The sequence below is a fragment of the Mastigoproctus giganteus genome, chromosome 2, assembly GCF_048544385.1.
Source record: "Mastigoproctus giganteus isolate SK-2022 chromosome 2, ASM4854438v1, whole genome shotgun sequence".
Taxonomy (NCBI): Eukaryota; Metazoa; Arthropoda; class Arachnida; order Uropygi; family Thelyphonidae; genus Mastigoproctus; species Mastigoproctus giganteus.
This window is the reverse complement of record NC_143576.1, coordinates 29287555-29303159: the sequence shown is the minus strand read 5'-3', so window position 1 is coordinate 29303159 and position 15605 is coordinate 29287555. Positions and strand designations below refer to the sequence as shown.

Here is a 15605-nt window from a genome sequence, read left to right as displayed (position 1 = left end):
GTGATTATCCCCTTGTATAAGGCGATGGTCAGGCCACACCTTGAGTACTGTATAGGTCTGGAGGTCTCATTTTAAGAAGGATGTAGAGCTGTTGGAAAGAGTACAGTGAAGGGCAAAAAGATTATTGAATGGAACATACAAAGAAAGGCTTAAGTTTTGCAGACTACAGTGTTTGGAGACTAGGTACCTGCGAGGTGATTTGATTGAGGTGTATACAGCTTTGAATGGTTTGAGCATGCTCAATGCTGATGGGATTCTTTTTCTTGCTCAGATTAATCACCTGAGAGGGCATAAATTCAAATTGAGGAAAGACAGTTGTAGGATAGATGTGCGTAAGTTTGCCTTTAGCCAGCGGGTAGTTGATTGGTGGAACAGACTTCTTTGTTTGTTGTGGAAGTTGATAGCCTAAATAAATTGAAGGCTGAGCTGGACAGGTATTTGGAACAAGCGGAGGTGTGAAATCGGAGCATGTTTGTGTTTTTTTTTTATTTTTGCTGATGCTGCAGGAGCTTGATTTCTTGCATCGTATACCTATGCTAATGCTAATATTGTCCTTTAATTCTGCAGCTTTAAGATAAATTGTATATCATTCAAAAAGTCTCAACCAGGAATTGGTTTTATAACATAATTAAGAATTTAATGAGTTTATTTTTAATATGAAATTAATTAATTGATGTGCTTGGGCAAATGACTGACACTGTAAATTAGTGTATTATAAGCACAACAATAATATTTGAACAAGTAGTGTTATGGAGAAAAGAGTATCGCGTCATATCATGTGTGTGTTTATTTATTTTTTCATGTATGTATGATTAAATCTAGATGTAAAAACATCCCTCCTCCTCCTCCCACAAATTATTACTTGATATTCCTTTGACATAAAAACTGAACAAAATTGATATAAATGAGACATATAAAAAGCATGTTAACAGGAAGGGATTTCCTGATTAACTAAACCAACTGTGATCATTAAACTAGAGCTTTATCACCAACCTCTGCTGCATTCTGCATTTCACTTGGATCACAAACATGTCAATCACAGAATCTGGTATTCCTCTGGTTAAATCAAATTACTATATTACTAATTTACTATATGTGTTATATACATATAGTAAATGTATAATTATAGTGCTAACTGCTAATATTCATAATCCACATTCTCCAGTATCTTTCGATACGGTTGAATTTTCAAAAATGTTTATTACCAAATTAAATAATCATTCACTATAAGGCATAAAATCTATGTCTTAGGGGTACTTTTATTACCAAATTAAAGATATGAGTTAATATTATTGATCAGTTAAAGACTATGTGTTATGCACATTTAATTTAGAAATTTGTATTCCATTTTCATGTAACTAATTCTAAATGATGGCAGTCTGACAAACTTTTACTTCCACCAAGAAAAATCTGCACCAAAAATAATATCTATCAAGAGGTTTTATGGAGTAATGCATTCTAGTGAAAGATGTAAACAAATGAACTAAACTAAAATTCAAACAGTTTACATAAAGGTATTGCTAATTCCTATTTTTAAAAACTGTTTTCTTACTGATTAACAGTAATTATTCTTATCTTTAGTTTGGTAATAAAATATTTTTAAAATTAGAATTTATTGAGAGATTAGTACTAGTATTAATCTCTCAATTTTTGACACAGAGAGAGAGAAGCCTGCAGTACATATAAACTAATCTGTAACCCTTTGACAAAGGAGGTTAGGCAAGTAAAGGCAGATCAGAAGAAATCTGTGGCAAACGAGGCAAAAAAAATGACAGACTTGTTTACTTATGTAAACACTAGAAGGAATGGGTTGAATCAGATTGGCCCACCAGATGCATAAATAGTTGATGATCCTGCTTAGTTTTCTGGCAAACTGAATGAGTATTCTGCATCCACATTCACACATGAGAAATTCTTTAGGAAAAGAGATGCCAAAACTCTAACAGAGAGCTAAACGATTTTGTAATAACTGCGAGAAAAGTGGAAGACGAATTTTTGAAATTAAACCTAAGAAAAGCCCAGGGTGCACGAGATCTATCCAATTATATTAAAGGAGGTAGCGAAGGAAGGAAGCAAATCCTTAGCCGTAATTACAAGAGCATCCTTGGATTCAGGAATGATCCTTTCGGACTGGAAATATACAAAAGTATCCCCAATTCACAAAGGGGGAATCAAAGGTTGACATGAATAATTGCAGACCTGTTAGCTTAACTTATCTTCCAGGGAATATAATAGTGTCACTGGCTAATGAAGTAATGTGGGATTATTTTGACCAGCTTGCAGTTATACTTCAGGCATAGCATGAATTTGCTAAGATGAAATATTGTATGAAAAAATTTGATAGGATACTATATTGTGGTGACAAAGGAACTGGATGCAAAAAATATTTCTGATATCGTATACTTGGATTTCAGCAAAGCTTTTGATACTGCTGCACGTAAAAGACTGCTGTACAAATCAGAGCAGTTGGCATTAAGGGCAGGTTGTGCCCTTAAGTGGGAGAAGACAGACAGAGTTGTATTCAGTGGACAAGTGCTCTTTGTGGACTAATGTTAATAGTGGAGTTCTCCAGGTTTCAGTGTTGGGCCCGTTGTTGTTTTCTATATTTATCAGTGATATTGATGAAGGCACATCAGGCTTGATGTTCAAGTTTGCATATAACTTGAACTATGATATAAAAGTTGTTGTTGTTGCATATAACTTGAACTATGATATAAAAGTTGTTGTTGTTGTTATTTTGTTTTTAGGAGCATTAGCAACTAAGGCATATTGCTCTGGGGTGGTCATTCCCTGACCTTTCCGCATCCTCCATATTTGGTGCTCACGGGCTCGAACCCCGGTCTAATCAAGAAGAGTGTGCTATGCAATACTGCTCCTGCCCACTGATATAAAGGTTGGCAAGGTAGTTAATGACAGTATGCTACTGCAGCAACAGAATCTATAGACGTTAGGGAAATGGGCTGAGAAATGGTAATTGAAGTTTAACATTGACAAATGCTAAGCACTGCATATAGATAGCGTTAAGGATCAAATGGCACCAGGGGTTCCCCTGTCTATGTGTAGTTTACATTGTGGGTGAACCAGTTGACTGGAAAAGCCAGAGATTTAAAAGTGTGGGGACTTTGTATATGTGTGATGCCTTGTACCGTTGTTCTGGTCGTTTAGCCACTAGACCTCTGCTAAGGCCCGACGTTGCCCCACTTTCGCCCCGTGGAGGCAGACCGGGTACCCACTAGTACATAATTCACTCTGTTAGGTCCTGCCACCTAATTTCCTGAGATTTCAGTGGCTAAAAAATAAAAAATAAATAATTATGATCACGTACGCATCGCGGAAAGCACTAGAAGTCCAAAATGTTCGGCAAAATTAGTTTAGTTTGGTGTCTTTAGATTTTGTGGGGCATGTTCACATTGCTGTCAGATAGTGGGGAGAAGGCTGAAGACTGGGGGGGGAGAGATAGATAGAAATATGGAGCTGAAAGGGAAGGCAACTCCAGTTTACAGTGGGGCATGCCCATGCCCCACCAGAGAGAAGAAATGGGGTGGCAGGGAGGGAAGGGGACAGCAAACTGTCCCCTCCCCTCCCCTCCCTGCCAGGAAGAGGTGAAACAGCGAGCCAGACAAGGGAGTGGCTCAGGTCGCCAATGTGGCCTGTGTGCAGGGGTGGGAGCAGACCAGACCGTGGAGTCAGGTCTGCGCCATCCGGGAGAACTGAGGCCCAGCAAACGTGATGCAATGTTGGTTTGGCCAAGAACAATGTCTAGGTAGCTCTTGGTCTTAATAGTGAATGTCACACCTGAGACCGAAGTCTCATCTTTGGGTTATTGCTCAGGAACGATGTGGGTCAGCCACTTTTGTTGGGTACCTATTGTGAGGTAATGTTCAGAGATGTCTGGACATATTCAGTTTTCCTTATCAGTCCACTTATCATCCATGTAGGTTGTGCAAAATGCCATAGTTCGGAGTCATTCATGGGATCATTGTCCCAACTGTAGGTCAGTGTTTTAGGAAGTGGAGTTTTGTCTCTTCTTGGAAGATCTCCAGTTTTGTCCTGCATAATGGATCAAGCAATGAAACCTGACATCTGGTTGAGGGTCTCTGGGAAGCTCTATTTGATGCATCTATTTGAGGTTTGCAGGCAGAGGAATTGTCAGTCATCTGGCATACAGGTTCTGGGCAAACTTGGTGAGTGCTATATATGAGGCTTCTCAGTTTTTTGGGTTGAGGCACACTTGGGTGATTAATTGAACACGAAGATCTTCATAAAGTTCACAGTCATACATCTAGTGTCCCCAGGTCTCCACAAAGCCATGCACACATTGGGTTGTCTTCGAGTCCCAGAAGGTGTAATTTGTGACAGATTGCTCTGTATCCTGTTAGGAGATACGTGCTGTACAATCCAAGGCAAAGCCATGCCGGTTACTGTAGGTATATTTGCTGTAGATCAGGGAGAAACTTCCGCATGACTTCCCCTTTTGTGAAGGTTGTCCAGCACTGCTGCCATATTGATGCAAATAGATTTGGAGTCTTTTCTTCTCCACTGTCTGATTTGTAGTTGGGTCTGTAGTGTGATCCCAGAAGGTAGTTGAATTTCCGCATCCAATCTGCTGTAACATGCCCAGGCGAACTACTTCAAGATCAAAGGGGGGGGTCCCAGTGAGTACCTGCAGGGCATGAGTAGATACCGTGCTGCATGCTCTGGTGAGAATTAATAAAATTAGTCGGTGAACGACGTTGATTAGCCGAAGATTTACCGCAGTAGAGGCCTTATGGTGCCAGACACCAGAAGCATGTGCAATCGCTGGGATTGATGGCTGCTTTGTAAAGAATTGTTAGGGTTCTTGTTTTCAGCCCCCAGTCGCGGCGGGTAATCCTGGCAAGCATGGCAGCATAGTTTTTCATTTTCTTCTGGATATATTTTAGGTGGGGTGTAAATGATAAATTTCAGTCCAGGACGATTCTTAGGTACTTGAGTTCTGTGGCCAACTCATTCTGTTGTAGATCTTTATCTGCAGTGGCCTGGTAGGAGTTAGATATCCCTTTAGTAGGATATATTGGGTTTTGGTGGCAGAGATATTAAGGTGATGAGTTTCAGTCCACTCTCTTAGTGTGGAAAATGCTGAGTTGGCAAGGGTTTCCAGTTGTGCTTTTGAATCAGCAGAGAGGATTAGGGAGATATCATCTGTGTATTCGAGCACTTGCACCCCCCCCCCCCCGTTCCAGGGAGAGGAACTCATCCAGCACATAGTTCCATAAGAGGGGACCCAGTATAGAGCCCTGAGGGCAGCCCCCTCTGTACCCGGTGCTCAACCTTTCAGTAGGAAACCTGCAACTAAGGCCATATTGCTTCGGGGATATGCGGTGGTCATTCCCTGACCTTTTCGCATCTTCCGTATTTGGTGGTCACGGGCTCGAACCCTGGTCTAATCAAGAAATTATGCTACGCACTGCTGCTCCTGCCCACCTGGCTATGGAGGCGCCGTAAATTTATGCAATGGGCAGGCTACATCTTGAGTACTATATACATGTTTGGAGGCCTCGTGTGAGGAAGAATATAGTGCTATTGGAAGGACAACAAGTTAATGAGTACAGAGAAGGACAAGTTAGTGAGTGGAACAAAGGGGTGCTCTTACCAAGGAAGGCTTAAGTCCTGCAAATTGCAGCATCTGGAGACTAGACAGTTGCAAGGTGATCTGATTGAGGTGTTTAAGGCTTTGAATGGATTGAGCAAGCTCAATGCTGATGAGATTCTTCTTCTTGCTCAGACTACTCACACGAGGAGCATATATTCAAATTGAGGAAGGGCAATTGCAGAAGAGATGTGCAGGTTAGCCTCTAGCTAGCAGGTGTTTGATTGCTGGAACAAACTTCCATCTGTTGTTATGGAAGTGGATAAATTTAATAAATTCACTATGGAACTAGAGAAACTATTGGAGAGGATGAATAGGTGAAATGGGAAGGGTTTTTTGTTTTGTTTTTTTTGGCTGATGCTGTATAAGCTTTCTTTCTTGCATCATTTGCCACCGCTAATGCTAATAATCTATATTTTAAATTGGACAGTTTTATTTATTATGATAGTGTGTGTGTGTGTGTGTGTGTGTGTGTGTGTGTGTGTGTGTGTGTGTGTGTGTGTGTTCTGAGTAACTAACACAACCCATATAATTCCTAGTTCCTTGTGAGCAGACCTCATAAATCTTGAGGCTTCAACGTTTATGAGGTTCATAAACCTTGACCCTTGAAGCTTCCCAGGCTACTGCATGTTCCAATATAAGCAAAACTCTCAGGACATGCAGTAAACTATAAAACACTTTAATATGAATTACATAAAATAATTTATTTATTAGGAATTATATTCATCTCTGGTACTGCTTAGAATGTGACGCAAAACTTTCCCACTTCTCTGGCAGAATCAAATACTTAAACCGTTAATGGGAATTTTAACAGTTTAAATGGAATTTGAACTGTTAAATTTATGAATTTCCATTAAAATTAGTTGTATCTATTGTTGAATATTTGTTGAATTGCAACTTTTTAAATATTTTGATCAATACAAGAGTAAGTATACAAGAGTTTGATCAATACAAGAGTAAGAATACAAGAGTTTGATCAATACAACTTTCTGAGGACGAGGTTGCCGGTGCGGACGTGCCTTTCTGCTGCTCTTCGAACAGAGAAGTTTTTTTCTGATTTATTTTCTGCTTTATTAGTTTAAATTGACATTAACTTATTTTCCAGAGTAGCTTTATATTCCTATTAGGGTACTTAAGTTTAAAGTAACTTAGATAGAGATTTTGTAGGTATTACTTAGTATCGGAAAGGGTATCAAATACACGTGTTTACCGTTCATAAATATCCACCATTGTTACGGGAAAATTAATCAGTAAAATCTATTAATCTTGTCGAACTTCATTGGCAATTAAATTGTACTTTTAACTATACATATAACCACTTAGGTTACGTAACATAAATAATTAGTAAAAACAAATAATTAATACATAACTTGATACGAAAGTTATATAAAGGGATTTCGTAGATAACACTCGTTACTGAAACATAAATATTTCGTAGATAACACTCGTTACTGAAACGTAAATATTTCGTAGATAACACTCGTTACTGAAACGTAAATATTTCGTAGATAACACTCGTTACTGAAACGTAAATATAGCATTATTACTGTGCTTGGATACAAGTTTAGGATTTAATTTTGTACAGAAATTGAAATTTTATTGAAAGTAAATCTAAATCATGACTCAAACCAGAGCAGCAAAGCAAAGGGCTCAAGTTATGGGAATGCTGTGGCCCAGGGGAGAACTGAGGGGGGCAGTTGTCCTCTGAATCACAGCCTTTTAAGATGCACTATTTGCTTGATGTTTGCGGAGCAGTCAAGTATGGGACATGATACTGCCATGGGGGATGTCTTTGTATGTGTGCGATGCAAGGAGTGTAAGGAGATAAGGCGACAACTCAGCGTTGTTATGGGCCTATATGAGAGCTTGAAGCACAGGGTGGATGCCCTCGAAGGATTACAAGTGAGGGGCCCATCAAGCTCTCAGCTGCCCACACCAATGCCAGAGCTTGCACTTGGTCATCGCGCAACACAGCGGCAACCCCCCAGGGCAGTATGCGCTGGTCCCAAAGGAACTAGTAGTTGTTGGTGACTCTATTGTCAGGGAAACGGGGAAACATGCTTTGTAAAAAGGATAGGTGGAACAGGACCAGGGTATGTCTGCCAGGGGCAAAAGTTGATGACGTTGTAGAGCAGATATCATCTTTTAAGGGCACAAAAGGTGATATAGTTGTACACGTTGGCACCAATGATATTAAGAGTAGGAGATCGGCGGAATTACTTGACAAGTACAGGTCACTGATGAAAAAAAGCCGTGAATTAGGGTTGAAATTGAAAGTGTCTGCAATTCTGTCCAGACACGATAGGAGGGAGTATATGATGAGAGCCCTGTCAATCAATTCGGCCCTGGAAAGATTGTGCAGGGCTCAAGGGGTAGAATTTTTTTCAGCCTGGTCTGTACTTGTTAACAGGAGAGACTGCTTCTACAGGGATGGGATACACTTAAATAGAAAGGGTGCAAGAATGTTTGCTGATGCTATCAAGGCAGTGTTAGGTGGGTCGGAAAACTGCTAGATTGGGGGGATACAAGGACTAATAGATTAACAGTAGCCACTGGCAGAGGTGAAAGTGATTCTTGCTCTGCTTCTATTGGAATGAGCCGCAGCCTGGAAAATAAGATGCAGGATATTTCAGAGACTGCTGGGAATCATTGGGGTACAAGTAAACACATGGGTTGTGTTAGGGTAGCTAAGAAAAAGAACAGGTGCATGTATACTTGTGTGTACACCAATGCTAGGAGTTTAGTACATAAATTTGATGAATTTGAGGTATTGCTCAAAACATCAAAGGCAGATATTGTGGGGATTTCAGAGACGTGGTGTCACACAGATATAAGGAATGCAGAACTGGAATTTGGGGAGTACAATGTCTACAGAAAGGATAGACAGGATAGGAAGGGAGGAGGGGTTATGCTATTAGTTAAAAAACACATAAAATCCAAGGAAGTGAAGCCAGTCGAAATCGCTGGACAGTGCTGGACAGTGCAGTGTCGAGTCAGTTTGGTGTGACATAAGCATTGGGAGATCAAAATTGAGAGCAGAAGTGTGCTATAGGCCTAATGACTCTGATGAGTATAATAAGAAACTGTTCGGAGAAATAGAGTGGGGCAGTAAATCAGGGAGTCTTATAATGGGGGATTTTAATTTCCCAGATATTGACTGGAATTTGGGGGCTGGTCACTCACACAGTAGCAAGGCTTTTGTGGATTTATTGGATGATTGTTTTCTACATCAGCATGTTCGGGAGGCAACTAGAGGGAGTAATACTCTTGATTTGATTATCAATAGTGATTCTTCATGCATTAAGAATCTGCAGATAAATGAACCACTTGGTGGCAGTGACCACAGTGTGCTGAAGTGGGAGTTACTCAAAGAGGTAACTACCATTAGGGGTAAAGGGAAGGGGTATTGCTTTCGTAAAGGCGACTACAATGGACTGAGACAGTATTTAAATTCTATACAGTGGGATCAACTGATGATATTGCCAACAGCAAATTCAAAATGGGAAGCATTCAAAGAACTTATCTTGGAAGCTACTAGGCTTTACATACCAACTAAGAAATATTGTTCAAGGTTTCGGCCTAAATGGATGTCAGATGAACTGATGAGGCATATGGCAGAAAAGAAAAATGCATGGGATACATACAAATTAACACGTGACACAGATGCCTATGATAGATACAAGTTGATCTGTAACCAAGTTACAAAGGAGGTTAGGCAGGCGAAGGCAGATTACGAGAGATCCTTGGCAAGGGATGCGAAGAAAAACAGCAAAGAGTTCTTTACTTATGTAAACTCTAGAAGGAAGGGGATGAATCAGATTGGTCCACTTGAGATCGATGGGTCAACTGTTGATGACCCTGCTCAGGTAGCTAACAAACTAAATGAATATTTTGCATCAACATTCACACATGAGGAGTTATACAGCGAGGGGAATGCCAGAGGTGTATTCAACTCTATCAGTAAGCTAGAGAATCTTGTAATAACTGAGAGCAAAGTGGAGGAGAAATTGTTGAAGATAAACACAAGAAAGGCACCTGGGGTGGATGGGATCTATCCAGTTATATTAAAGGAGGCAGCAAAGGAAGTAAGCAAACCCTTAGCCATAATTATGAGAGCTTCCTTGGACTCAGGGGAGGTACCCATGGACTGGAGATGTGCAAATGTGACCCCAATTCACAAAGGGGGGATTAAAGGCTGACACAAGTAATTATAGACCTGTGAGTTTAACTTCTGTTCCATTTGAAATTAATGGAGGCACTGGTTAAAGAAGCACTGCAGGATCATCTAGACAAGACTTCAGTTATAGCTAGGACACAGCATGGTTTTGTTAAGGGTAAGTCTTGCCTGACCAATTTGATTGGATACTATGATGCAGTCACAAAAGAACTGGATGCAGGGAATAACTTTGATATTATATACTTGGATCTTAGAAAGGCTTTTGATACTGTTGCACATGGAAGACTGCTGCACAAATTGGAGCAGTGTGGCATTGGAGGCAAATTGCTGCTATGGATAAAGGGGTGGTTGAGGGGGAGAAGACAGAGAGTGGTAATCAATGGACACTGCTCATCGTGGACTAATGTTATTAGTGGAGTCCCTCAGGGTTCAGTATTGGGTCCTTTATTGTTTTCTGTATTTATAAATGATATTGATGATGGTATATCAGGCTTAATGTCCAAGTTTGCAGACGATACGAAGGTTGGCAGGGTTGTCAAGGACACTACTGACACTATGCTGCTGCAACAGGATTTGGAAAGGTTGAGCAGATGGGCTTCGAGGTGGCAAATGTAGTACTTTACATTGACAAATGTAAAGTACTACATATGGGAAACAGCAACCCCAGAGCAACGTATCAACTCTGTGGTACTACACTGACAGTGGTAGAGAATGAAAGGGACCTGGGGGTGGTTGTGCAGTCAGATATGAAGTTCTCTGAGCAGTGCAGACGGGCTGCAAGAGTAGCTCATGGTGTATTGTCAATGATATATAGGAATTTTTCTAGCAGGGATAAGGAGGTGATTATTCCCTTGTATAAGGCAATGGTCAGGCCACACCTAGAGTACTGTATACAGGCCTGGCGGCCTCATTTCAAGAAGGATGTAGAGCGGCTGGAACGAGTACAGAGAAGGGCAACTAGATTGGTGAATGGGACAAAGGGGTGCTCTTACGAAGAAAGGCTTAAGTTTTGTGAATTACAGTGTCTGGAAACTAGGCACCAGCGAGGTGATCTGATAGAGGTGTACAAAGCCTTGAATGGTTTGAGCATGCTGAATGCTGATGGGATTCTTCCTCTTGCTCAGAATAATCACCTGAGAGGGCATAAATTCAAATTGAGGAAAGACAGATGTAGGATAGATGTGCGGAAATTTGCCTTTAGGCAGCGGGTGGTTGGTAGGTGGAACAGACTTCCATCCCTTGTCGTGGAAGTTGATAGCCTAAATAAGTTTAAGGCTCAGCTGGACAGGTATTTCGAACGAACAGAGGGGTGAAGTGGAAGTGGTTATTTTTATTTATTTATGTTACTGTTTTTTTTTTTTTTTTGGCTGATGCTGCATAAGCTTGCTTTCTTGCATCAAATGCCTCTACTAATGCTAATGCTAAGGAGACTTGTATGATTTATGTTACTGAAAACTATTCTTTTATTACCATTTATGTATCTTAGTTAAGCAAAGGCCCTCAAATTGATCACAAACTATCTCGACTTTAAAACTTCAAAAGACTAGTGACCGAACTAGATAGCCTCCTTTATTTTTCAGGCAACAAAATCTCCTTCAATTTAGTTCATCACCTGACCATTACAATGTTGTTTCTGTCATCAGCTGGTTAGTACTATAAGAAAGTGTGACTGGTATTTGTATTTAATTGGATATCCATTGAATAAGAATATAAAAATGTAAATAAAATGTCAAGTAATAGCTAAATCACAGTTAAAAATATTTTTTATGCAGGTGGGACTTATTACATGATCTCGCGAAGTTTGGGGCCAGAGTTTGGAGGTTCCATAGGCTTTATATTTGCAGTAGCCAATGCTGTTGCAGTGGCCATGTATGTTGTTGGTTTTGCAGAAACTCTAAGAGATCTACTTTTGGTAAGATTATTATTTTGTTAAATGCTTTTACATTATATAATATAAAATTAATTTCATATTACATTATAAAAACATAAAAAAAAAAAAATTATATATATATTTAAAATTAACTAATTGCACAAGGCATAATATGTTAAGAGTTTATTATCTGTATAATATCGGTACACCATAGACAACTCTTAAGAATCTACGAAGTAGTTGTTGTAGTAGGCATCATTTGCTCTGTTTATGTATTATGCCTTGTGCATTTAGTTATTTTTAAATATTGTCATATACACCTTTTGGCACCTCTCATATTGTGTGATTATCTTCACAACTGGTCGTCATGTCTGCAATACCAGGGTACCTGCCCATCCACTGATGATAGGCCAATAGCCTTCAAACGGTGTCATCTGGGTGGTGGTACTCACTGAGAATAAGTAACAATAGTCTTCTCTATTAGTGAAGCATTACTTATTCGAGGTAGTGCAATATTATGGCAACTCGTCGTGAAGGAAGAGCACAGTATGAGAAACAGAGCAAATGATGCCTACTACAACAACTGCTTTGTAGTTTCTTAAGAGTTGTGTATGGTGCATCTACACCGATATTATATATACAGTGCTTTTTTTTGGGATGGTACGGCACTCCGGCACCTTTATTAACAGTGATGTGTGACATTTGGATGCAGTGCACTTCGAAATTTGTAATATTCTGTAAATTTTTTTCACATGTTTACCTACTATTCAAATAAACTTAAAATTATTTAACTAAATTTGCATTTTTCACTGTCTATTGTTAATATATTTTCTACATAAAACTGTATAACCGTTTTTATAATTCTAAATTATTCAATCGGACCTCTGTTTAATGATGTCCTTTTATAGCGAATTATTTTGAATTCCCCTTGGAAGTTATATTTAAAATATTTTCTGTTGAGCAAAGAAAATTTTCAAATTGTGAATGGAGAATTAACTCTGTATGCACTGTTCGCATTTCTGGCCTTTAGGCAATTAGTGCTGCTGTGCGAATTAAGAGAGCTAAAGGGATTACCATTCTACAACTTAGTGATACCTGGTAAAACTTATCCGACCACCTGTCCCACATACGGAGAAGTCGTGCTGGTCAACAGTGAGCAGATCAAGGGGAAATTAACCCTGATATACCTTCATCAGTATCATTGTAAATATACAAAACAACAATGTGCCCAACACTGAACCCTGGGGGACACCGCTAATAACATTAGTCACGAAGAGCAGTGTCCATTGATAACCACTCTGTCTTCTCCCACTCAACCATCATTTTATCCATTGTAACAACTTGCCGTTAATGCCATACTGCTCCAATTTGTACAGTAGTCTTGTGACTACTGTACAAATTGGAGCAGTATCTTGCTAGTGGAGCTGTCTTGCTAGTGTGCTAAAGTATCAAAAGCTTTCCTAAAATCCGTTTTTGATATCAAAATTATTCTTTGTTTCCAGTTCCTTTATGACCACATCATAGTATCCAATCAAATTTCTCAGACAAGACTTCCCCCTTAACAAAACCCTGCTGTGTCTGAACTATAACTGCAGTCTTGTCTAGATGATCCTGCATCACTTCCTTAACCAGCGACTCCATTATTTTCCTTGGAACAGAAGTTACACTAATAGGTCTGTAATTACCCGTGTCATCCTTTGATCCTCATTTGCGAATTGGGGACACATTTCCACATCTGCAGTCCATGGGAACCTCCCCTAAATCCAAGGAAGCTTTCATAATTATGGCCAAGAGTTTGCTTACTTCCTTTGCAGCTGCCTTTAATATAACCGGATAGATCCCATCCAACCCAGGTGCCTTCCTTATGCTTAACGTCAACAATTTCTCCTCCATTTTGCTGTCAGTTATTACAAAATCACTTAGCTTCCTGTTAGTTTGATAAAATTCTGTCATTTTCCTCTTTGAATAACTCCTCATGTGTGACTGTAGATGCAAAATACTCGTTTAGTTTGGCAGCTATCTGCGAATGATCATCGATATCAAGTGGACCAATCTGATTCATCCCCTTCCTTTTAGAGTTTATATAAGTAAAGAAGTCTTTGCTGTTTTTCTTTGCATCCTTTGTCAAAGATTTCTCGTAATCTGGCTTTGCCTGCCTAACCTCTGTTATACTGGGCTTTCTCCTTCTATCGTCGTTCGGACTTCTCTGAACAACACATCTGTATAGCGGGGCGTTTTCTTCCTTGAGCATTTGTTCTGTCATAACCCCAGTATACTCGTGACTGTCTAGTGGTTTTTTATATTAGGACAATGGTCGCGGCCCTCAATAATCCTACCCAACGGAAGGGAATAGGAATCGCAGCTTCGACCAGGGCGTTGTGATAATACTCAAAACCATTCCAATTATAGTTAGGAGTTGAGCACCGTGATATAAGTTCTTCTATTCTAATTCTCTAGTTACTTATTCGTGTGAAGGGAGGATAGGTCTGAGAATATGTTTAAACAAAACATGGTTTAATGCAATCTGTTATAGAAATGGTACATATTTAATAACTACCGCCCTAGTGGCAATGACAAGCAAATCCTAAATCATTTGGTTACAATAATATAAATTGATTTTATGGAAGTATTTAAGAGTTCTTAGCATTATTGATACTTTGGAAATTAATGGGCTCTTCACATAGGTGTTCTTCGTGTGGATACTTCATCTCAGGCAAGAACTGGCATATGACATAATGGTTATACAAACATGATGGGTGTCAATACTAAACTGTCGCGCATAAGCTATGTTTTAACTCATAGTACACTGTTTTATCTATCGTGAATTCTGATAGACGACCATCTAAGTGATGTGCTATTTAAGACAGCAGCATTAGGATATTCTATACTTAATCAATGCTAACATAATTAATTATATTACTGAGGAGTAAGGTTTATGTATAGCTGTAGGAATAACTTACCTAAATAAGGACGACTCATTCTACGGGGGCGGAACTCGGCGAGGGGATTCTGTGCTTTCTCTGTCTTCCTTCGGGTTCTGCTATCTTCGCTCGCTCATTCTGTATCTTCTTGTGCTGTTCTTCAATCTTCTGTCTGTATAGTCATTCTGTAACGTTATTGCCGTTCCTGAAACTTACTGTACTCTCTCACTCTCTCTCATACTGACTCACTAACTCACCGACTGTCCACTACCCGAAACAACCACAAAAACGACTCTCCTTTCGCTCTGTCGGCCACCTGGGTATATCGCTCCTTATCGCGTGAACTTTCGCCTCCCCAGAGCCTGGACGAGGGTGAGGCACTCTACTCACGCTGTCATATGAGACCAGCTGAAAATATTTGCCAGAGAGCGGAGCTCGTATTTTCGTGGACTTGTGAACTTACTTCTGCGTAGCGACTGTTATCTTCAGTTAAGAAAATAATGGCAAAGGGAATTTGTAACTGAGAAAGCAACTAAGTCGAATTTGACCATTCTATATTTGTCAAGAAACTGATAGCGGTTAGTCATGTACGATTGGTATTTATATTTTCTGCTGAAACGGCCAAAACAACTCTTTAGCAAGAAGGGGCACAGCAAAGGGGGGAAGGGAAATATCTATAAATTAATAAGAAAAATGTGGGCATTTTACACCTCCTTTGTGATTGATTACAGACCAGCTTATATCTGCCATAGGCTTCTGTGTCGCCTGATAATTTATATGCATCCCATGCATTTTTTTTCTAAGCCATGAGCTATATTAATTCATCTGATATCCATTTAAGCCTAAACCATGAACAGTATTTCTTAATTGGTATGAAAAACCTAGTAAGTACTCTCCAAGATTAATTCCCTGAAGGCCTCCCATTTCGAATTCACTGTTGGTAACATCATCAGTTGATCCCACTGTATAGAATTTAAAAGCTCTCTGAGATCACTGTAGTCACCTTTA

The 15605-nt window shown here is 39.6% G+C and overlaps 1 protein-coding gene across 1 annotated transcript in view; it reads left to right on the top strand.

Annotated features, from left to right (window-relative positions):
- LOC150089240 (solute carrier family 12 member 2-like) overlaps positions 1 to 15605 on the top strand; it is a 253122-nt gene that overhangs the window by 14083 nt on the left and 223434 nt on the right. The window contains exon 4 of the mRNA XM_090389918.1: positions 11579 to 11718. Coding sequence (XP_090246044.1) covers positions 11579 to 11718 — 140 coding nt within the window. The remainder of the gene's footprint in view (positions 1 to 11578; positions 11719 to 15605) is intronic.